General features: G+C 34.7%; 2 protein-coding genes across 5 annotated transcripts; one reads left to right on the forward strand and one right to left on the reverse strand.

The window, feature by feature from the left end:
• The first annotated feature begins 8707 nt into the window (after positions 1-8707).
• On the forward strand, positions 8708-20475 carry LOC106175354 (uncharacterized). Of its 2 annotated transcripts, none has more exons than XM_087005687.1 (2): positions 8708-9078; positions 19640-20475. In XM_087005687.1, exons 1-2 carry the CDS (start codon positions 9053-9055, stop codon positions 19836-19838), a joined length of 225 nt encoding a protein of 74 aa, XP_086861813.1. In that variant the 5' UTR covers positions 8708-9052; the 3' UTR covers positions 19839-20475. The 2 variants fall into 2 exon arrangements, with proteins under 2 accessions (XP_086861813.1, XP_086861812.1); XM_087005686.1 differs by lacking the exon at positions 8708-9078 and adding an exon at positions 11551-11945.
• LOC106175355 (GTP cyclohydrolase 1 feedback regulatory protein) lies at positions 9363-22743 on the reverse strand. 3 transcript variants are annotated; one of them, XM_087005688.1, is made up of 6 exons: positions 22349-22743; positions 21690-21761; positions 21361-21430; positions 20165-20232; positions 10288-10382; positions 9363-9710 (listed from the first exon to the last, which is right to left on the reverse strand). In XM_087005688.1, exons 3-6 carry the CDS (start codon positions 21410-21412, stop codon positions 9554-9556), a joined length of 372 nt encoding a protein of 123 aa, XP_086861814.1. In that variant the 5' UTR covers positions 21413-21430; positions 21690-21761; positions 22349-22743; the 3' UTR covers positions 9363-9553. The 3 variants fall into 3 exon arrangements, with proteins under 3 accessions (XP_086861814.1, XP_086861815.1, XP_013412749.1); XM_087005689.1 differs by lacking the exons at positions 21690-21761; positions 22349-22743 and having other exon boundaries at positions 21361-21441; XM_013557295.2 differs by lacking the exons at positions 20165-20232; positions 21361-21430; positions 21690-21761; positions 22349-22743 and adding an exon at positions 11297-11475.
• Positions 22744-23022: the final 279 nt, after the last annotated feature.

A 23022-nucleotide genomic window follows, 5' to 3' on the forward strand; every position in this document is an offset into this window, starting at 1 on the left:
AAAGAAACAAGGCAGCAAAGCTGTCAAATGTACAGACAAAAAACAGAAAATAAAGATATAACAAGGCAGCAAAGCTGTCAAATGTACAGACAAAGAACAGAAAATAAAGATGCAAATAAGTGAAAAATTAAATTTTCACAAAAAACTGTTAAATTGCCAGAAAAATTTACCAAACAGACTGCATTGCCTACTGAAGCTGTATTTTAGTCCCATGTTTCTTTCCTGTAAGTTTGAGAACAGTAAGTGACATGATTTCCCTTAAATGGTCAGCATAGGAGCAGTGCCCAAAATAGGGGTTTCTTCAAATTTTGATGCAATATTACATAATGTTTAACAGCTTAATGACCATCAATTTTTGATTATAAAATATTTGTTTCACAGATATTCAGAAAATGTGACTAGCAAAGGTCTTCAGGCCCATGGAACTTCAAAGTCACTCCTTGAAAATGCCAAAATGTAAACAAGACAGCACTGTTCTGAAATGGGTTTATTTCCATTTTTAACACTTTTTTAACATAAAACAAAATAAACATTTTACTGCCATTTTATATGACCAACTAAGAAAATTGATGAGATGGGAAAAGTATCAATAGAACAGTGTTAAATGTCCAATTTCCTCCATTCTGAGATTCTGAACATAGTGGATGATTGAATCTGACAAACTGCAATGATATGAGTTTATTTCCATTTTTGACACTTTATTACACAATACATGATAACAAGTTTACCATGTTTTTTACATAATCAACTAACAATGTTGTAAAGATGCAGGAAATATCAAACAAACACTTTTAGGCATCTTATTAGTTAAATAATGAGACTGCTAACATGCCTAATAATTGAAGCTGAGGAAATGTTAAAAACAGTATAACTTCTAAAATAATGGCCCGATTATGCTGATTTTCGAACTCAACCTGCGTTTTAGTAAGATTGACCACTCCTGTGAGTATAATTACAATTGGCCAATCTGTTTTTCTTATATTGTGTTATCAGTGTTGTATTTATATTGAAAATAGTGAAAAAACAGCATAAATTCCCTAAAAATGGCCCAATCATGCTGATTTTCGAACTTGACCTGCGTATTATGAATATTCATCAGTTCTGTAAGTTTCAAGTCAAAAGGTAAAATGGTTTTCCACTTATCGTGTTATCGGTGCTGCAAATATGCTGAAAAAAGTGAAAAAACAGCATAAATTCCCTAAAAGTGGCCCGAACATGCTGATTTTCGAACTTGACCTGCGTATTATGAATATTCATCAGTTCTGTAAGTTTCAAGTCAAAAGGTAAAATGGTTTTCCACTTATCGTGTTATCGGTGCTGCATATATGCTGAAAAAAGTGAAAAAACAGCATAAATTCCCTAAAAGTGACCCGATCATGCTGATTTTCGAACTTGACCTGCGTATTATGAATATTCATCAGTTCTGCAAGTTTCAATTCAAAAGGTAAAATGGTTTTCCACTTATCGTGTTATCGGTAAAAGTGCACGGCGACGACGGCGACGACGGCGACGACAGACGCAGATGATGGCTATATGTACAGACACATCTGTGTCTGTACATAAAAAAAGGTCATTTTGTCAATTTTGATGCAATAATAAATAATGCTTATAATAGCACTGTCAGTCAACACTGAATTTTAATCATGCACAACAGGTAACATGGTCAATAACAGGAGCGGACCCTGAGATATTTTCTGACAGTATTCCAAAGTATCTATGTTGATCCATCCTCCATTTTGATGGTCTTCCAACAGAAAAAAATAGATACCAGTCAATATAAACTTAATAACCTGTCTTCCAGAAGACCCAGAAGATGGTAATAATCCACCCCTTCAATAAGATTACAGTTTCAGGACCATGAGAGACCAAAGTCACATGATGAAAGTCTCAATATTTAAAAAATGATGACAGTGCATAAAATAATATTATATAATGTTTAAAGACATAAAAAACAATACAATTGCTTATGTGGAAATACAGAAAATGTGCAGAGCCTCGAGCGGATGAGAGTTAAAAGTCACAAATGCAAGTGTTTGAGAAAAAATAGTAAAGGAAAACATAACAAAACTAGAAAACCACCGAGAGTGCAGACCTCTGCCAAGGCAGCAATTGTTGATTATTATTGATTATTGATTGATTATTGAGCCAGACCACCACTAAAAACTAATCATTGTCCTCTTTGGCCCAATTCTGACAGTTCCTGAAAATTTCAGCAAAATCGGTCCATAACTTTTTGAGTTATGTTGATGACAGACAAACAGGGGTGAAAATATAATCTCCTTGGCAGAGCCTGAGGTAAATATAATTTCAATGAAGCTGCTTTTCAAATTTTTAATCTTTGATTATATATATATATATATATATATATATATATATATATATATATATATATATAATAACCTGCATAATTATCACTGCTTCCTTATTATTAATCTAGCAGAGAGCTTAACTTTTGGGAGTTTACAAGGAAATATCAACAAGTGTGCTTTATGTAATCTCCTTTAATGGCCTATCAATTAGGCAAAGGACTTTATAACTCAGAAATTAGCTAAGTGATACCCAAGGGATATTAACAGACTGACCCTCTCAAAGGTCTTTCAGGCCCATAAGTCACATCTTAAGAAAAGCACAAAACAATAATGCACAAAATAGGAGACTACCAATTCTGATGCAATAATACATTATGTTTTACTGCACAGTCAACATCAAATTTTAATTATGCACAACAGGTAACAACGACGAAAGTAAAAGCATAAGGCTTCAGGCCCATCAGAGTTCAAGTTTATACTTAGAAAGTGCCAGAATGAGAAAAATGAAAATTTCACACAAAATTGCATAAATTCAATAATAAATGATAACCCAATTGACCTGGCTTTCTAATTTGAACTGCATGCCAATCCTAAAAATCATACTTGTAAGTTAAAAATAATAATAAGTAACACAGTTTTCTTTTCATAATGTTTGCAGTAGCAATGCAAAAATATTGTTGTCAATTTTGATGTAACATTACATAATAAATTATAGAATAATTATCACCAATTTTTGATTATTGACAATAAATAGCATGGACATGTAGAAAATTTGATCACCATTCGGCTTCATGTCCATGGGAGCTCCGAGTCCCACAATGAATATGCCAAAAAGATAATGAATATTTCACTCAAATGTATAACTTCCAGAAAAAGAAGCCAATGATTAGACTGCTTTTCCAACTCATTCTGCATTTTAGTCCTGTGTTTCTTTTTTAAAGGTTTGACAGTCATAACACGGTTTTCCCATAATGGTCATCTTGGCAGCAGCACCAAAAATTGTGTTTTCTTCTATTTTGATGCAACATTACGTAATGCTTAACAGTATAATGACCATCAATTTTTAATAATAGAATATTAGTAACATGGACATTCAGAAAACGTGACAAGCAAAGGTCTTCAGGATCTTGGAACTTCAAAGTCACACCTTGAAAATGCCAATATGTGAAAAATTAAATTTTCACAAAAAACTGTTTAACTGCCAGAAAAAATTACCAAACAGACTGCATTGCCTACTGAAGCTGTATTTTAGCCCCATGTTTCTTTCCTGTAAGTTTGAAAACAGTAAGTGACATGGTTTTTCTTAAATGGTCATCATGGGAGCAGTGCCCAAAATAGGTGTTTCTTCAAATTTTGATGCAATATTACATAATGTTTAACAGCATAATGACCATCAATTTTTAATAATAAAATATTAGTATCATGGATATTCAGAAAATGTGACTAGCAAAGGTCTGCAGGCTCATGGAACTTCAAAGTCACATCTTAAAAATGCCAAAATGTAAACAAGACAGCACTGTTCTGAAATGGGTTTATTTCCATTTTTAACATTTTTTAAACATAAAACAAAATAAACAGTTTGTTGCCATTTTTATATGACCAACTAAGAAAATTGATGAGATGGGAAAAATATCAATAGAACAGTGTTAAATGTCCAATTTCCTCCATTCTGAGATTCTGAACATAGTGGATGATTGAATCTGACAAACTGCAATGATATTAGTTTATTTCCATTTTTGACACTATATTACACAATACACGATAACAAGTTTACCATCATTTTTTACATAATCAATTTAAAATGTTGTAAAGATGCAGCAAATATCAAACAAACACTTTTATGTATCTTATTAGTTAAATAATGAGACTGTTAACATGCCTAAGAATTGAATCTGAGGAAATGTGATAAAACAGCATAACTTCTAAAATAAAGGCCCGATTATGCTGATTTTCGAACTCAACCTGCATTTTAGTTAGTTTGACTACTCCTGTGAGTATAATGACAATAGAGTCTTTTCCACGAAATCGTGAGCATGCGCAGTTCGCGCCATTTTGTGCGGGACTGTTTCTCAGGGGGAAAGAGTAGAAGGCACTGAGCAGAAGGGGCCTTCGGTACTTTTGTAGTATACCCCCCACCCTGTAACTTTCTGTAACTTTCACTTTTCAAACAGTTTTTTACATTTTATTGTTTATCTATGTCAAAGCTGTTGAAATAAAATGCTTTTGTAATTACCTGTGGACTTTTTATTAGTGTTAACAGGGGCGGATTCAGAGTTATTTCCTGACAGTCTTCCAAATTATCTTTGTTGATCCGTTCTTCATTTTTGACCGTCTTTCGACAGAAAAAATTAGATACCCGCCAATGTAAACTTGAAAATCTGACCGTCTTCTGGAAGACCCAGAAGACGCCCTAAGGCCACACTTTTTTTATTTTATGGATGACATCCTGCGCACGCACCGATTTTCGCCCGTTCTCCAAAAAAAAAAAAAAAAAAAAAAGCCCCCCCCCCCCCCCTCCAGCCCCCAACAAAGTCGGTTGTGGCAAATGTCGTTATTGAATTTGCCAGGAAATGAGCTTTCTGCGCATGTGTATTTTCGCTACATGGAAATGCATCCACTTTGCCGTCAAATTCATCTCTAGGATTACTTTCAAATAACACAACAACAAAAGTCATAAAGAGAACGGGCGCCATCGTTTTGGATTGGTATGCCATTGATATTTGGCATGGAGATATCACCTTTTTACAATTGTGCGAAAGGCTGGCGGCGGCCGAAAAATTTCTGTGACATTCTGTACAAAGCAGCACATTAATACCAGGTTTTCTGTAGCGAAAAAAGGGACGACAAGGGCGTCGAGGTATTTGGTGGGCTGAAGGTCGGACAGGCCACCTGACAGTTTGGCTGCTTCGTGTGAGTTGAAGTAGACAAAATGTCATCGTCCGAATTGACCTTTAATAGATTTGGCAGTATTAAGCATATCTTTGCATTATTTTTAAACATTTCTGTGAAGTGTTCAAAATGCTGTAATATTCTGAGAATACAAATAAAGACACACTGTTTGATTGATATTTGTTTTATTGATTGCTATACCAAATGAATTCATGAAATAACCTTAAATAGATTTGGTAATATGACTTTTAATATTCATGACTTTTTTACATTTCTACGAAGTATTCACAATGCTTTAATATTTTTAGAGCATGGATAAAGACATATTGTTCGTTTGATACGTGTAACTGTGGTAAAATTTGTGTTTCCAGCTGTGTACTGACAGCATTCCTTTACTTAAGCAGTATTTTTTTTTGGACGATTTTTTTTTTCGCCCTCGCGCACCGATTTTGGGGTACCCAGAGGATGTCATCCATAAAAATAAAAAAGTGTGGCCTAAATCCGCCCCTGGTTAATCACGTTTAATCCAGCCCATTGAAATACAAAGTTAAAATCTTCAATTTACACCCGCAGTCAATAACTTGCCGCATTTTCGTTGGCTAACTCTAAGGTAATTTTATGTGAACAAGAAGCTCATAATAATTCACAGAGGAAATCCAAGTATACAATGTATCAATCCTATGTTCACATAAAATAAGGTAGAGTTAGCCAACAAAAACGCAGCAAGTTATTGACTGCGGTTACATTGTAAATTTTCACATTGTATTTCAATGGGGTGGAATAAACGTGATTAAAACTAATAAAAAGACCACAGGTAATTACAAAAACATTTTATTTCAACAGCTTTGACATAGGTGCAAAAGACAATGTAAAAAATGTTAGATGAAGGTTTCAGGAAGTTACAGGGTGGGGGGTATACTTCAAAAGTACCGAATGTCCTATCTTTGCTGTCGATGAGGTAAGTTTTTAGTTCTTTCATTGAAAAGTCATCAGGTACTTCTGCTTAATTTCTATTCCAACTGCTCCCATGAATGTGTTTTCGAAAAAAATCAAGTGATAACATGTTACGAAACTTTGAAAATTCAGATTGAAATGAGCACTCCTCGATATGGCGTCCGTCGTGTACACTCCACACTTTCCCCCTGAAACTTCAAATCCCGCAAAATCTCGCGTTCCCACGGATAATTTAGCGGAAGACACGTGACCGTGGAAAAGACTCTATTGGCCTATCTGTTTTTCTTATATTGTGTTATCAGTGTTGCGTATATGTTGAAAAAAGGGAACAAACAGCATAACTTCCCTAAAAATGGCCCGATCATGCTGATTTTCGAACTTGACCTGCGGATTATAAATATTCATCAGTTTTGTAAGTTTATAGCCAAAAAGTAAAATGGTTTTCCACTTATCGTGTTATCGGTGCTGCATATATGCTGAAAAAAGTGAAAAAACAACATAACTTCCATCAAAATGGCCTAATCATGCTGTTTTTCGAACTTGACCTGCGTATTATGAATATTCATCAGTTCTGTAAGTTTCAAGCCAAAAGGTAAAACGGTTTTTCACCTATCTTGTTATCGGTGAAAGTGCACGGCGACGACGACAGACGCAGGGGATGGCTATAGATGTGTCTGTACATAAAAATTCGGACCATTAGGGTCTATTCCCACAACTTTAGATCGATCTATCACAGCGGGGAGTCTCACCAGACTACCGTCAGATAATCCCCCTTAAGTGTCCGTCCCCGCCCACTACAAGCCGTAAGGGGCAATTAACTTGCGTGTCCGCCCGGCTGACAGCTATTCAGCGCGAACCCCCAGGGAGTTAGGTCGATCCAAAGTAGGTCGATCTAATCTATGGAAATGGGGTGTTAAGAGTGCATTCCCAGAGATTTAGATCGATCCAGAGATTTAGATTTAGATCGACCTAACTCCCTGGGGGTTCACGCTAAATTGCAGTCAGCCGAGCGCGCACCATAGTTAATTACCCCCTTACATCTTTTAGTAGGCGGGGCAGACGCTTAAGCCGGCTAAGCTGACAGTTATCTAGTGAGACTCCCCACAGGGATAGATCGATCTAAAATCTAGGACCCGCGATAAAACATTCTTAAACCCCCTTTACACTGGATGACGTTATTTCTCCGTACTTTGCGCGACCATGAAACTGGACAGGTCGCTGTTGGACACTCAAAGGAAGCACGGTGATCGCTAAAACCCCCTTTATACTGGACGGCGTCCTTTCTGCGTCCTTTGTGCAACCATGAAACTGCACCGAAAGGAGGCACAAGCATCGCTTTGGTTGCAGAATGAATGCTCAAAGATCGGCCAGTGATCAGAACGTAAATGTTTTTTTATTCTCAAAGGGAACCGTATTTTTCAACAGAGGCAGGACATCGGAGTACCAGCGGTGTCATACCCGCCTCCATGTTTTTTTTTTTTCTTAATTCTTTAACTGATCCATTTTCGGTAATTAAAGAACGAATATTCTCTCTCTCTCTCTTCTGTGTTGTGCCAATAAGTGGGGGACCCACCAGGTTCATGGCTTCTTTGATGACTGTCCTTATAAGGGCAACAATGACCATCTGGCTTATTTATATCTCCTCCATTTCACGCACTACATAATCATGATCGCTTTAGTAAAGTAACTTGACAAACATAATTTATATGTTGATTGATATTTGACCAGTTAAGGTCACGCGATTAGGGTACAATGCCCGTCCGTATACTGCCCATAACGGTATGTCCCTTTTCGTGTGGCATTCGTGGACCAGTAAAGCAACAATTTATCAGTAGGAGAAAATTGCCTTTTCCCCCCAAGGAAAATTCCAGTCTGGCAGAAAGATCTCATCCTCTTGCATAGCCTCATTTCAGAGCTACATTTGAATATATATCTGCTACTTGTATGAAACATGTACTTGGTTTGATGCCTCAATCATGCCTGCTTTTTTCTTTCAATAGTCCAGTAAACGAACGAAATTTCCCCACTGAAGTTGGAAAAAAAGTTAACAAAGGTTTCTCAACTGATTCCGGTTCAGTTTTGGGCCAATATAACCCAGATAATTTCCCATCAGAATCCACCCTTGGCAAAGTGCCAAAAATCCAAAATGGCCGTCAGTGCATAGGGGAGGGTGTTTAGTGGGCATATCATGGGAACTGGGTCACTTAGAAACTGTGAGAGGTATCATCTCTAATGTTCAAAGGCATGGCCATTCATTTGAAAAATGTTTGGAAGTCATCAGTGGTCAAGATCATGCCTAAATGTCAAGGTCAATCTAAAAAAAAGGACAAATATAGCTTAAAATATTGCATCAACTTTCTTTATTCTTTCAAAAGTGACTTTTATGATTTCTATAGCTCATATTAAAAACTGCACACAAGAGGCCTCCTTTGTGAATGTTGCATTTAACTGACCAAGGGTAAAATTAAGTATGACAAGGTCAAATATGCATCCAAACATATACAAAAGTGACATTTCAGATCCAATAACAATTCACTCAAACTACTGTAGAAATTCACTGATGGTCAAACCTCTTAATAATGTGCAAGATTAAAGTCATGGAATAAAAGGACAATAGTTTTTTTTTTTATCATCAGAGGTCAAGGTCATGGTTGGATTTCAGTGGGAAATTATCTGGGTTATATTGACCCAAAACTGGACCGGATTCAGTTGAGAAACCTTCGTTAACATTTTTTCCAACCTAAGTCATTCTTTTACTTGACTACAAGTGTTTAAGGTGTTTAAGCCTACTGGGTATTGAACATGTCCTGATACTGCTTGCAATACTGAATATTTATTGTGTATACTGTATTTGTAATTCCCATGGAATTCCAGAAGTTGCATGTCACAAGATATATTGGATGATCTATGGTATGACCTTGAGCAGGTGAGGTTATATGTAGTGTTGTTTCATGGTTTGGAATGATAAATAACTCACAACAATCTGTTGCTAACTGTTCTTCAGATAACATTCACAAACCCTGTTGTTTTACTAGTATATAAAGTTTGATTAAGAATATAAAAAAGGCTTAAATGAAAGCTTCTTCTACACCTCTGAAGCTCACGTTAATGTTCAAAGCAGCAGCCCAATGTAAACTCTGTTTATGCCTTGCATCTGAACATATTTTCTTGAACAATTCTTGAATTTTATTAATGTAATAATTGCGTTGATTATCAATAACAAAAATCTCTTTATTCTCGCACTTATCAATAGCCTCCATACCCTTTAAACAAATGATGCATCTCATTTTTAACATACAATGAATTTATGGTATAAATTTATGGTTTGATATGTATAACTATAAGTCAACTTCCCAAGCTTCATACAGTGCATTTACATTTTTTGTACATGCCTACACAATTCAAAAGTCTCCATCATTTTGCGTGGACTGTTCCAAAGGCAGGTGAAGAGTCCATATGCAAGTCTGCCCTATTCCTGTCATACCCAAAACTTTATATCCTTTCTTCTCCAGTTGGTTTAAAACTACTCTTGGACTACATGATACTTCATACTGGGAACTGAAAATGGTAAAGCACTATAATTGTACGGATAACAGTCCAAATTGTCATAATTTGCCCAAATATCAGGTAAAAAATATAACTGACAAAAACAAATAATTTACAAATAAACTATTTTACATTTTATTTATTAACTATTGTCTGCGCTCATATAAACTACAGTACAAAGTGAAGTAAAACCACACATATTCTTTTGTTTAGGGTGCAGGACCTAATAATCTTACAACTAAATATACTTGGATGTATATGAACATAAGTCATGCTATAAGAAGTCACACATTTGGTTTAAGAAAGCCGAAGTTGCTAAAAATCAAATTCTGAGTAAAAATTCTTACAATTTTAAGCATGTTTTAAGCACACAAAAAAAAAACACTTTAGCATGGGTTATTGATTAAGTAATTTCCCGAGAATGTTGCTTAGTTGTGTCAGGGTGTCAAAAATCAAAATTTTGTTTAGTCTGAGAAAAATACCATATAACCCCAAAAATTGATAAATTATAAAATTTTCACAGGACAATCTTACAATGGGAAGCATTAATATTTTCATTATTGGGTATGCATTAACATAAAGCACTTACAAATCATTTCCTAGTTGCTGCACAAGCTCTGCTCCCAGAAACTTCATAAGTTCTGGATCACTATCTGCATCCCCTACAACTGTTGGTCCTTTTTCCTAGAAAATAAAAAAAAAACTAAAAGAAAGAAAACTATTTATCGGAAATTTTTTTTGTACAAAAATGTAAAATGCCAATTACTAGTACCGAGTAGATGTGATGCAAATAATTATAAACTGTCACTGCCAGGGGCAGATTTAGGCCGTCTTCTGGGTCTTCTGGAAGATGGTCAGATTTTCAAGTTTACATTGACAGGTATCTATTTTTTCCTGTTGGAAGACAGTCAAAAATGGAGGATGGATCAATAAAGATAATTTGGAAGACTGTCAGAAAATATCTCTGGATCCGCCCCTGACTGCCATTTGTTTACTGCATGGTAGTTCAACATTTCCAACACCTTTATGCTCCTCAACTCTAAAATTTTCAATACGACAACTGAAGTCTACCATGATTCACAAAATATGTTCCTGTAGAATGTTGACAAATTGTTGAACAGCATGACATATGAAAACATTCATGTGCATGCCAGGGGCGGATCCAGATGGGGGGTCCAGAATGACAGGCCTCGGATCCTAAGCCAACCATCTGCCTGGTCAAGGGCCCCGGAAAATTTTTGGTGTTTTGGAGGGCAAAGGGTGCCCTTTGGTACAGTTTAGGTAGTCAAAATTCTAATTTCAACATCGGAATATTGGTGTGATATATTTTTCAGAAACCAAACAAACTTTCAGAAACTAAATCCCCCGCTGCATGCTCCCCAGTAAAAGGGTCCTGAGTTTACTGGTACAAGTACGTACAGTACATGTACAAGTACTATAACTTGAAGAAGCATACTAGTATACATGTACCGGTATTTACCCGACCCACCCTACCCTACCCCTTGCATTTCTCACAGAAAAAAATTCCCAGTAAATAAAAACCATTTAAATTTTAAATGCAAGTTACAATTATGTGCATCAATCAGTTGCTACCTTACCAATCTAATTTGAGTGGATATGATAACAAATGGCATTGTGGCAAGCGTAAGAAGGTTTGTTCTACATTTCCTTATCTCTTATAGCATTAAAATCATGGAGGATCAAGTTCCTGAATAAGGCAAACTAGTTGTCAAAAAAAACTATATAAAGTAATAATATCAGAAAAATCGCCCACAGCGTCCGCTAAATTCCTTAATCAACTATGCTGTATTTTTATTTATTACTGTATAAGCGGCTCAAAGGAACTTTTGAATGACCTTTGAGTAAAAACAAGGTCATGTTTAGTTACGCCACTCAAGTAAAGTGAGGACACATTGTCGTGAGTATGTCTGTTCTTCTGGGAGAGAATTCATCGGTGATTTTGTCTATATCCGGGATAACAATTGGGGCCACGACACTCATTCTATATTACAGATTAACTAGAAATGTTAACTCAGAACTGAATCAGCTAACTTGCTCGGTAAATAATTTAAGAGATGAAATCAAACGTCTTCAAGAAAAAATAGACGGAGCAACCGCCAGCGTCGGTGCTACCGGTAGATCTACAACCGGTGGTTCAATCCTCCGAGCTAAACAACGTATTCCAGGCTATGTTTCTGCGACGAGCTCAGGCGATGAGGATGATGTTTATGAAGAAGCATTAGAAGGGTGAGTTTTCAGACGGTTGGATAAAAACACCAAACTGCCCAAAAGTGTTAATTTGCTTGTACTAATACCATGCAGAAGTAAATTACGATGACTGTATGACCGGTGATATTTCGATAGTCCGAAGGTTCACTGATCGGAATGTATTTTGGTGCAAAGTTTATTGGTCTGAAAAATCGTAACATTTTATCAGTTGTTTAATAAAACGGTTTGTTGGTCTGAAAGTTTTATAGTGAACATTAGGACCAATTAATCTTCTGAATGTTCAGACTATTGTCATGCACCTGTGTGACCAGCTGTTTGTCTACTTGTACCCTAACAGGCCACGGAAGTTTAATTTGCATGTGTGCAAATTAACATACCAACTTCCATTGACAACACATCTTTGCACGTCTTTAGTTCAATATTATGATTGTCAAAACCTACTGACACAGTCTTTCCCATTTGCTTTGTTTGAGCTTATTCACAGGGAGCCGAAAAAGTCAATACTTTTCCCTGCTTCTTCAGTGACTACACTAAAAAAACAAAGCAGAAAACCATGTGGACAGCTATAGTCACTGTTCATTAGATAGCCCGAACATTCGGCAATATGTTACATGTCTCTGAAAATGACAAAATCTCACAGAATCCTGTGAACTTCATATCTCACTCCTGTGCCCTACTGGCTACTTCACAATTGAAATATTCTAATTTTAAGAAATTATTACTTTGAAAAATGCAGCATCTAAAAAATTCACAATTTTCCCCATCAAAAAAATTGAGTAATTACCATATGTTTATGGTTAACTCTATACATGTACATATATTTGGCATTTATAATCCTAAGTGATCCTCTGAAGACCCCTTCCTCCCTCAGTACCCTATTATGCACAGTGTTGAATTGATAAGGTCCGAATGAAGTGCTAGACCTTGAACTGGGAACTTCTATATTATCTGCTGATAATCTTGTGGTTAATTATTAAATTACACCTTGGTGCATTAATATGAGAAGTGTAAAAGAGATAACACAGTAAGTGGAATATTTTTATTTTATCAGTGTGTATGCCACCAATTGTCCTGGTGTCAGCTTGAGTATTACACATACATGTATGATGATGAGATGAAACTGAAGTCAAGATCAATTGACATCACTCAGCCTTTTTATGTACAGACACTATGTAAACTGTTTATTTTGTTTTATGTTAAAAAAAGTGTTAAAAAAGGAAATAAACCCATGTCAGAACAGTGCTGTCTTGTTTCACATTTCCTCAGATTCAATTCTTAGGCATGTTAACAGTCTCATTATTTAACTAATAAGACATGTTAAAGTGTTTGGTTGACATTTCCTGTATCTTTACAACATTATTAGTTGATTATGTAAAACTGATGGTAAACTTGTTATCATGTATTGTGTAATAAAGTTTCAAAAATGGAAATAAACTTATATCATTGCAGTTTGTCAGATTCAATCATTCACTATGTTCAGAATCTCAGAATGGAAGAAATTGGACATTTAACACTGTTCTATTGATATTTTTCCTATCTCATCAATTTTCTTAGTTGATCATATAAAAATTGCAGTAAACTGTTAATTTTGTTTTATGTTAAAAATTGTTAAAAATGGAAAAAAAAAAACATTTCAGAATAGTGCTGTCTTGTTTACATTTTGGCATTTTTAAGTTGTGACTTTGAAGTTCCTTGGGCCTGAAGACCTTTGCTAGTCACATTTTCTGAATATCCATAATACTAATATTTTAATATTAAAATTGATGGTCATTATACTGTTAAACATTATGTAATATTGCATCAAAATTTGAAAAAAACCTATTTTGGGCACTGCTCCCACGATGACCATTTAAGAAAAAAATGCCACGTACTGTTCTCAAACAGTACAGTAAATATGTACAGATGTGTCTGTACATATTGCCATCACCTGTATCTCGCCGTCACTGTCGCCGTGCACTTTCATTGTAAACATGATAAGTGGAAGGCAGTTTTACTTTTTGACTGTATATTTACAGAGCTGATGAATATTCATAAAACGCAGGTCAAGTTCGAAAATCAGCATGATCGGGCCATTTTAAGGGAAGTTATGCTGCATTTTAACTTTTCAGCATATATGCAACAATGTAAACACATTTCAAGGAAAACTGATAGGCCTGTTGTCATGAAACTCACAGGAGTAATCGATCTTATTATAACGCAGGTCAGGTTCGAAAATCGGCATGATCGGGCCACTGTTTTAGTAGTAATGCTTTTTATGTACAGACACAGATGTGTCTGTACATATAGCCATCATCTGCGTCTGTCGTCGCCGTCGCCGTCGTCGCTGTCGTCGCCGTCGTCGCCGTCGCCGTGCACTTTTACCGATAACACGATAAGTGGAAAACCATTTTGCCTTTTGATTTGAAACTTGCAGAACTGATGAATATTCATAAGACGCAGGTCAAGTTCGAAAATCAGCATGATCGGGTCACTCTTAGGGAATTTATGCTGTTTTTTCACTTTTTCAACATATATGCAGCACCGATAACACGATAAGTGGAAAACCATTTTACCTTTTGGCTTGAAACTTACAGAACTGATGAATATTCATAATACGCAGGTCAAGTTCGAAAATCAGCATGATCGGGTCATTTTTAGGGAATTTATGCTGTTTTTTCACTTTTTTCAGCATATATGCAGCACCGATAACACGATAAGTGAAAAACCATTTTACCTTTTGGCTTGAAAGTTACAGAACTGATGAATATTCATAATACGCAGGTCAAGTTCGAAAATCAGCATGATCGGGTCATTTTTAGGGAATTTATGCTGTTTTTTCACTTTTTTCAGCATATATGCAACCCTGATAACACGATAAGTGGAAAACCATTCTACCTTTTGGCTTGAAACTTACAAAACTGATTAATATTCATAATACACAGGTCAAGTTCGAAAATCAGCATGATTGGGTCATTTTTAGGGAATTTATGCTGTTTTTTCACTTTTTTTCAGCATATATGCAGCACCGATAAAACCATAAGTGGAAAACCAATTTACCTTTTGGCTTGAAACTTGCAGAACTGATAAATATTCATAATACGCAAGTCAAGTTCGAAAATCAGCATGATTCGATTATTGTTAGGGAATTTATGCTGTTTTTTCACTTTTTTCAGCATATATGCAGCACTGATAACACAATAAGTGGAAAACTGTTTTTTCATTTGGCTTGAAACTTACAGAACTAATGAATATTCATAATACGCAGGTCAAGTTTGAAAATCAGCAAGATCGGGCAATTTTTATGGAAGTTATCCTGTTTTTTTTTTTTTTTTTTTTTTTTTTTTCTTCAATTTTTTCAGCACTTTTATAACACCAATAACATGATAAGTGTAAAAATGTTTTTCCTTTCCTTGGATTGAAATTTACAGAACTGGTGAATATTTATAATACGCAGGTCAAGTTTGAAAATTGGCATGATTGGACTATTTTTACAAAAGTAATGCTGTTTTTTTCCCTTTATTCAGCATACATGCAACACTGATAACGCATTTTAAGGAAAACCATCAGCCTTTTGTCTTGCAACTCACAGGAGTGATCAATCTGACCAGTATACAGATCAAGTTTGAAAATAAGCTTGATCAGTTAAGTTTTGATGAAGTTATTAGCCTTTTTGTATATAAGTGGTTTTTCTTCAGATTTAATTCTTAAGCATGTTAACAGTCTCATAACGGTACTAATTGGATATGTTAAAGTGTTGTTTTAACATTTTCTGCTTCTTAACAATATTGTTAGTTGATTATATAAAAATGACGGTAAACCTATTATCCTGCATTGTGTAATAAAGTATCAAAAATGGAAAGGAACTCATCATTGCAGTTCGTCAGATTCAATCATTCACTATGTTCAGAATCTCCAAATGCAGCTCATTGGACATTATAAATTGTTCTATTGATATTTTTCCTATGTCAACAATTTTCCTAGTTGATCATTTAAAAATGACAGTTAATTGATGATGGTTTTATGTAAAAAAGGTGTTGAAAATGGAAAGAAAATCATTTCAGTACAGTTATCTCTTGTTAACATTTTGGCATTTTGAAAGTGTGACCCTAACTTCCATGTCCTTGGAGACCTTTCCATATCACATTTTCTGAATATCCATGATACTTTTATTTTTTTATAAAAAATTTGATGGTCATTATGCTGTTAAGTATTATGTTATATTGCATGAAAGTTAAAGAAAACCCTATTTTGGACACTGCTGCCAGGAAAGCGATTAAGGGAAAACCATGTTACTTATGATAATCAACCTTACTGAAAAGACTGAAGTGCAGCTTGTGTTGGAAAACCATCGTAATTGTTTTCTGTTTTGAAAGCAATGCAGTACAGTGCTATTTGGTGCAATAAATGTATATGGATAGTAGGCAGTTATAAAATAATTTGCTTAATTGATTTTCAAGTTATTTCAGGGTTATAAAATAATTTGCTTAATTAAATTTCAAGTGGGTATTAAATGAGATTACATAAACACACATTGAGATTTCTTTGTAAAGTCCCATCGGTTTAGCTTTCTTAACTGTGTCACATAATTAGGAATCGATGATTATTATGCAGGTAAATGTTATTTAATATGGAAAATAAGTTTACAAAAAAAAATTTGTGTAACGCTTACATTAATGCTAAAGATGAATAACAGTGCCTTATTATTCTCAAACTCAATAGGGTTATTCATATCATGTTAGTAATTGTACAGCTAGATTAAAAGTTTGAATAGCAGCTTTATTGGTATTTTTTATGCTGTTTTTTTCACTTTTTTCAACATATATGCAACATTAATAACACAATATAAGAAAAACAGCTTAGCCAATTGTCATTATACTCACAGGAGTGGTCAATCTTACAAAAGTGCAGGTTGAGTTCGAAAATCAGTGTTATCGGGCCATTATTTTAGAAGTTGTACTGTTTTTTCAAATTTCCTCAGATTCAATTCTTAGGCATGTTAACAGTCTCATTATTGAACTAATAAGATACGTAAAAGTGTGTGTTTGATATTTCCTGCGTCTTTACAACATTGTTAGTTGATTATGTAAAAATGATGGTAAACTTGTTATCATGTATTGTGTAATCAAGTGTCCAAAACGGAAATAAACTCATATCATTGCAGTTTCTCAGATTCAATCATCCACATCTGCCATGATGACCATGATGGGAAAACCGTGTTACTTATGATTGTCAAACTTTCAAAAAAGAAACACAGGACTAAAATGCAGCCCAAGTTGGAAAAGCAGTCTAATGGGCTTCTTTTTCTGGAAGTTATACATTTTAGTGAAATATTCATTATCTTTTTGGCATATTCATTGTGGGACTCGGAGCTCCCATGGACATGAAGCCGGATGGTAATCAAATTTTCTACATGTTCATGCTATTTATAGTCAATAATCAAAAATTGGTGATAATTATTCTATAATTTATTATGTAATGTTACATCAAAATTGACAATAATCTTTTTGCACTGCTACTGCAAACATTATGAAAAGAAAACTGTGTTATTTATTATTATATTTAACTTAAGAGTATGATTTTTAGGATTGGCATGCAGTTCAAATTAGAAAGCCAGGTCAAATGGGTTATCATTTATTATTGAATTTAATGCAATTTTGTGTGAAATTTCATTTTTCTCATTCTGGCACTTTCTAAGTATAAACTTGAACTCTGATGGGCCTGAAGCCTTATGCTTTTACTTTCATCGGTGTTACCTGTTGTGCAAAATTAAAATTTGATGTTGACTGTGCAGTTAAACATAATGTATTATTGCATCAGAAGTGGTAGTCTCCTATTTTGTGCATTATTGTTTTGTGCTCTTCTTAAGTTGTGACTTATGGGCCTGAAAGACCTTTGAGAGGGTCAGTCTATAAATTTCCCTTGGGTATCACTTCGCTAATTTCAGTTATAAACTAATTTGCCTAATTGATAGGCTACATAAAGCACACTTGTGATTTGAGATTACATAAAGCACACTTGTTGATATTTCCCTGTAAACTCCCATAGGTTAAGCTCTCTGCTAGATTAATAATAAGGAAGCAGTGATAATTATGCAGGTAAATTTTGTTTAATATTGCAAATAAGTTAGTTATATATATATATATATATATATATATATATATATATATATATATATATATATATATATCAAACTGAAAGATTAAAAGTTTGAATAGCAGCTTCATTGGAATTATATTTACCTCTGCCAAGGAGGTTATATTTTCACCCCTGTTTGTCATCAACATAACTCAAAAAGTTATGGACCGATTTTGCTGAAATTTTCAGGAACTGTCAGAAGTGGGCCAAAGAGGACAAAAATCAATAATAATCAACAATTGCTACCTTGGCAGAGGTCTGCACTCTCGGAGTGCTTTTCTAGTTTTGTTATGTTTTCCTTTATAATTTTTTCTCAAACACTTGCATTTGTGACTTTAAACTCTCATCCACCTGAGACTCTGACATTTCTGTTTTTCCACATAAGCAGTTGTATTGTTTTTTATGTCTTTAAACATTATGTTACTTATGTAATATTATTTTATGCACTGTCATCATTTTTCAAATATTGAGACTTACATCATGTGAATTTGAACTCTCATGGTCCTGAAACTGTAATCTTATTGAAAGGGTAGATTGAGACCATCTTCTGGGACTTCCGGAAGACAGTCAGGTTATTAAGTTTATATTGCCTGGTATCTATTTTTTCTTCTGTTGGAAGACCATCAAAATGGAGGATGGATCAAAATAGATACTTTGGAATACTGTCAGAGAATATCTCTTGGTCCGCTCATGTTATTGACCATTTTACCTGTTGTGCATGATTATAAAATTCAGTGTTGACTGACAGTGCTATTATAAGCATTATTTATTATTGCATCAAAATTAACAAAATGACCTTTTTTGCATCTTTATTTTCTGTTTTTTGTCTGTACATTTGACAGCTTTGCTGCCTTGTTTCTTCACTTTTCAGCATATATGCAACACAGTAAACACAATATAAGAAAAACAAATAGGCCAATTGTCATGAAACTCACAGGAGTGGTCATTCCTGCTAAAACGCAGGTTGAGTTCAAAAATAAGCTTAATCTGGCCATTATTTTAAAGAAATGCCGTTTTTTCACATTTCCTCAGATTCATTTCTTAGGCATGTTAACAGTTTCATTATTTAATTAATAAGATATGTAAAAGTGTTTGTTTGGCATTTCCTGCATCTTTACAACATTATTAGTTGATTATGTAAAAATGATGGTAAACTTGTTATCGTGTATTGTGTAATAAAGTGTCAAAAATGGAAATAAACTCATAACATTGCAGTTTGTCAGATTCAATCATAAAATTTGATGTTGAATTTGCAGTTTAACACTATAATGTACTTTTGCATCAGAATTGACAGTAGCCTATTATGTGCATAGTTATTTCCTGTTTTTTGTCTGTACATTTGACAGCTTTGCTGCCTTGTTGATACTTACAATTTGCTCTTTTATCCATGCAGCGAGTGTGATTCATTAATTTATTAATGACTTTTAAATACACTTACATTTTTTCTAATAACACATGAACTGTTCATATGTCATATATATTGAGCCATACCATAACAAAATGTTTTTCTTCAGTTATTATTCATGTAAGTACCCTGTTTATAGGAGTTTTGTTATTCATGTGAACTATGACATTCAGGTTGTATTGTTATTTTTTAGTGATGAAGAATATGAAACCTCCAGAGAATATGATAGTGGAAGTTTGAGTAGCCAGTCCTTGAAGGGAAAACCATTGAAAACATCAACCCAAAAACTATTTGAAACTGTGGATAAGTTACTGGAAGGCTCTGATCAAGAAAAGGAAAATGCTTACAACCTTCTAGCAGCAAAGAAAGACATTTTAACAGTATGTCATTGATAGTTTAATATTTGGGCATGCAATTGAACAACATTTAACACTTGAAACAAGCTAGCATTTAATTTTCTTTTTAATCAGTGATCAGATCAAATTTTACTAAAGCAACATGAATACTAGTAAAGTATTTTCTTATTTATTTATCGTTTATTATTTTTTTAAATTTTTTCCATTACTTCAAATTTTCTGGTCTACTTGGCTGACCTAGAGTTGCATGAACACACAAAGTTTTCCTTTAGCTCTTTACAAAATTTTAACAAAGTTAAGCCAAGCGCGTGGTACGGGGCGAGTTATTTTAAGAGATTTCTAAAGTGTATATGTGTACATACCGTATTACTTAACTGCCGTGCAACCTGGCCGCGCAGAAGTCTCCCATCTTTCAAACGTGTATTATTGCCTAAACAAAAATGATGGCAAGCAGGTAATGTTTGTATTACAAAACAGGCATGCTTTGTTTTAGATTTGAAATATTTATAAATGAATTCGCTATTCTGCGTTAATATTGCAAGAAACAGAAAAAGAGAATTTTTCTTGATGTCTCAGATCGGCGAGTGAAAGTTGTTTTCACGACACATCAATAATAAACATTGTGATATGTCATCATCGACATCAGTTAAGTTATTTACTTTGTAACTGTCCACCAGTTTTTCAGAATGCAAATGTTGATTAATTTCAAAAACACCACAAAATATAATTAAAATACAATTAAAGTTTGCAGGGGCGGATCCAGGATTATTTAAAGTTGGGGGAGGGGGGGCGCGGTTGGGAAGCCGATCCTCTTCCCCCCCCCCCCCCCCCATCCCCCGCTTTCTTGGCCGGGTGTTCGGGGCCTGCCGAAGAGCCCCGAATTTTTTTGGTATTTTAGAGGGCGAACGGTACCATTTGGTACGGTTTAGATCTATGATTTCGATAGTCAAAATTATCATTTCAAGGGGGGACCATGGGTGTGATTTTTTTCGGTTTGGATTTTTGTGAACTCAAAAACGCTCTTATGCAGTCACATTTCAAAGTACTTAAAAATGAAGAAAAATACTCTCTTAAAACTACATTATTTAGGCTCACATTATTCTTTGAAAATACTGGAAATTGGGGCTGCTCGGTGCGGCAAAATATATATCCATTTGCAAAAACCTGAAAAAAAAAACGCTAAAATGAAAAGATAAACGAACCTTCCAAGATATCAAAACTTCATTTCTTTTTGTCTTTCGGCAATCAAAGATAAATGTTGAATATTGCCCTCTCCGAGGCATTATCCACTACATGATAAACCAGGGCTTTAAACTGTATGACATGTCATTGTGATAAGAGGCAACATATCATGAAACGGTTTCTTATCTTGATAACGCTACAACAGCTTAATTTAGCCCAATTTTTGTTTGAACAGGGCCCACAGAACTGGAGTAGACCAAGAGTTGCTATATTCATCAGTCGCATTCGATGATGATTTTAAAAACTCTCAAATTACTGAAAAGTTATAGCTGCAGAATCGTCGAACAAATATAATACTACACGCGTCGATACTAACCCTCAGGCAACGGAGTCCAGAGAGCGCTCTGGATCAGACTGAAGTGCTTCATTCAACTCATTTTCTCATCCTACAATAGGAGGATCATATTAAAGTAAAGCGCATCTTTACCCTTCAGCTTTTCCAATATGAAATTTAAATGAAAGAAAGTTTCAGATTGGCGTGTAGACAATGTTTCCAAAAATTCATCAAACAATCGTCTTTCTATTTTATTCATTTAAGTTGAAATAAAAATTAAGGAGATTAATCTTAAATATATGATAATAAATACGTTTCAGTTTGTTGTATCGTTTTGATTTTCGTAGATTTAAATAGGCATAATTACTTACCTATTAGTTTCCGATTCAAAAATAACCTAATTTAGTAGATAGGTAGCAGATCTAGAATAAGAATCCTGTATCCTGAAATAGTGAGGACAGATAAATCGTACACTGCAATGATGAAAATATCTTTATGTACAAATTCACTATTATTAGAACTTGTCTCAGATCGGCGAGTGAAAAATTGTTTTCATGTTTTATCAATATCTAACATAAGTGAAGTTCAGTTTTTTTTTAAGATGACGCATTGTTAGAGAAAAAAAAGTTAAGATAATGACACTGAGGCTGAATGGCAAAGAAATTTACGGCAAAAGGCACAGGGAACAATCAATTTTCGCAAAATAAAATAAAAAAACATTTCAATGCGCTTTCGAGAATTTTCACGTTATGCCATTTGTGTGAGGGCAATTTTACATCCGCCCACAGCGATGTATTAAAATGTATTTATTAAATTTTGAAAATCGGTCGGCCCGTTTGAAATTTACTAGTCTCCTGCTGTTAAAAGCAGTTTGTGTCCGATTTTGAACAGTTAATAAAAATAAAAATTAATTCAAATGTTTTAAACATGGCGGAGTTAAGACACATAATGTTAATCAATCAGATATTGCCCCGTTCGCCTTTGACTTTGAAATAGTTTTTTAAAAAGCGATAACCAGAGCAACACTCACCTGGAGTTAGTGCCTCCACAGCTGTCTGAACAACTGGGCATGAACGACTTATTTACCAAAATCTGTACCATATGCAGTGTACAGGGTACTCATTTAAACCGACTTTAACAACCAGCGACCCAAAGGTCTTCCACGTGGTGGCTTCCCGCTGAATTAACAACGTGCGTCCTATTTGTTGCACCTTTATTAACTGATAGGAATGTTTGCACAAACGCTGATATGAGACCTGGATCCATAGATCAGGGAGAATAATCGTCCTCCTATCAAAAATCCTACATGGCCCAAATGATTCATTCGATTAATAAGTGCATTAGGCCTGAACAGGCACGTTTTTACGTCTGATTTTAATATTACTAAATATTTTCTAACGTCGAGCACAGCCCGAGTTTCCCTATGAAGCAGACTCTTCATTCACATGTATTTGTACTGCTGTGAAATGACGCTACACATTGCGCACTGATGGTGCAATCCGCTTCTTATTTTCAGCACAGGTTTTTATCTGCATATGGCCTAGATGTCATTCAATGCTACGTTTTTTAGAAGCTTGCAATGACCTATTTCATGAATGTATGTGTGGAGGACTTTGCAGATCAGTTAAACGGGCTTATCATTATTCTTTAAAGAAAAAATTCAGATTAGTAAACTGTGAATTGATTTGATTAAAAGAAGAAAGA

The sequence above is a fragment of the Lingula anatina genome, chromosome 2, assembly GCF_051362555.1.
Source record: "Lingula anatina isolate TDL-2025a chromosome 2, LinAna3.0, whole genome shotgun sequence".
NCBI lineage: Eukaryota > Metazoa > Brachiopoda > Lingulata > Lingulida > Lingulidae > Lingula > Lingula anatina.

What these genes read in the sequence shown, in the direction of transcription:
- LOC106175354 (XM_087005686.1), top strand. Translation starts at nt 11,623, where the DNA reads ATGTCTGTTCTTCTGGGAGAGAATTCATCGGTGATTTTGTCTATATCC. An exon ending in TATGAAGAAGCATTAGAAGG is followed by an intron (nt 11,946 to 19,639) that starts GTGAGTTTTCAG and finishes GTTATTTTTTAG; the next exon opens with TGATGAAGAATATGAAACCT.
- LOC106175355 (XM_087005688.1), bottom strand. Translation starts at nt 21,412, where the DNA reads ATGAAGCACTTCAGTCTGATCCAGAGCGCTCTCTGGACTCCGTTGCCT. An exon ending in CACGGCAGTTAAGTAATACG is followed by an intron (nt 10,383 to 20,164) that starts GTATGTACACAT and finishes TTTATTTTCTAG; the next exon opens with GAAAAAGGACCAACAGTTGT. An exon ending in CAGCAACTAGGAAATGATTT is followed by an intron (nt 9,711 to 10,287) that starts GTAAGTGCTTTA and finishes TACCATTTTCAG; the next exon opens with TTCCCAGTATGAAGTATCAT.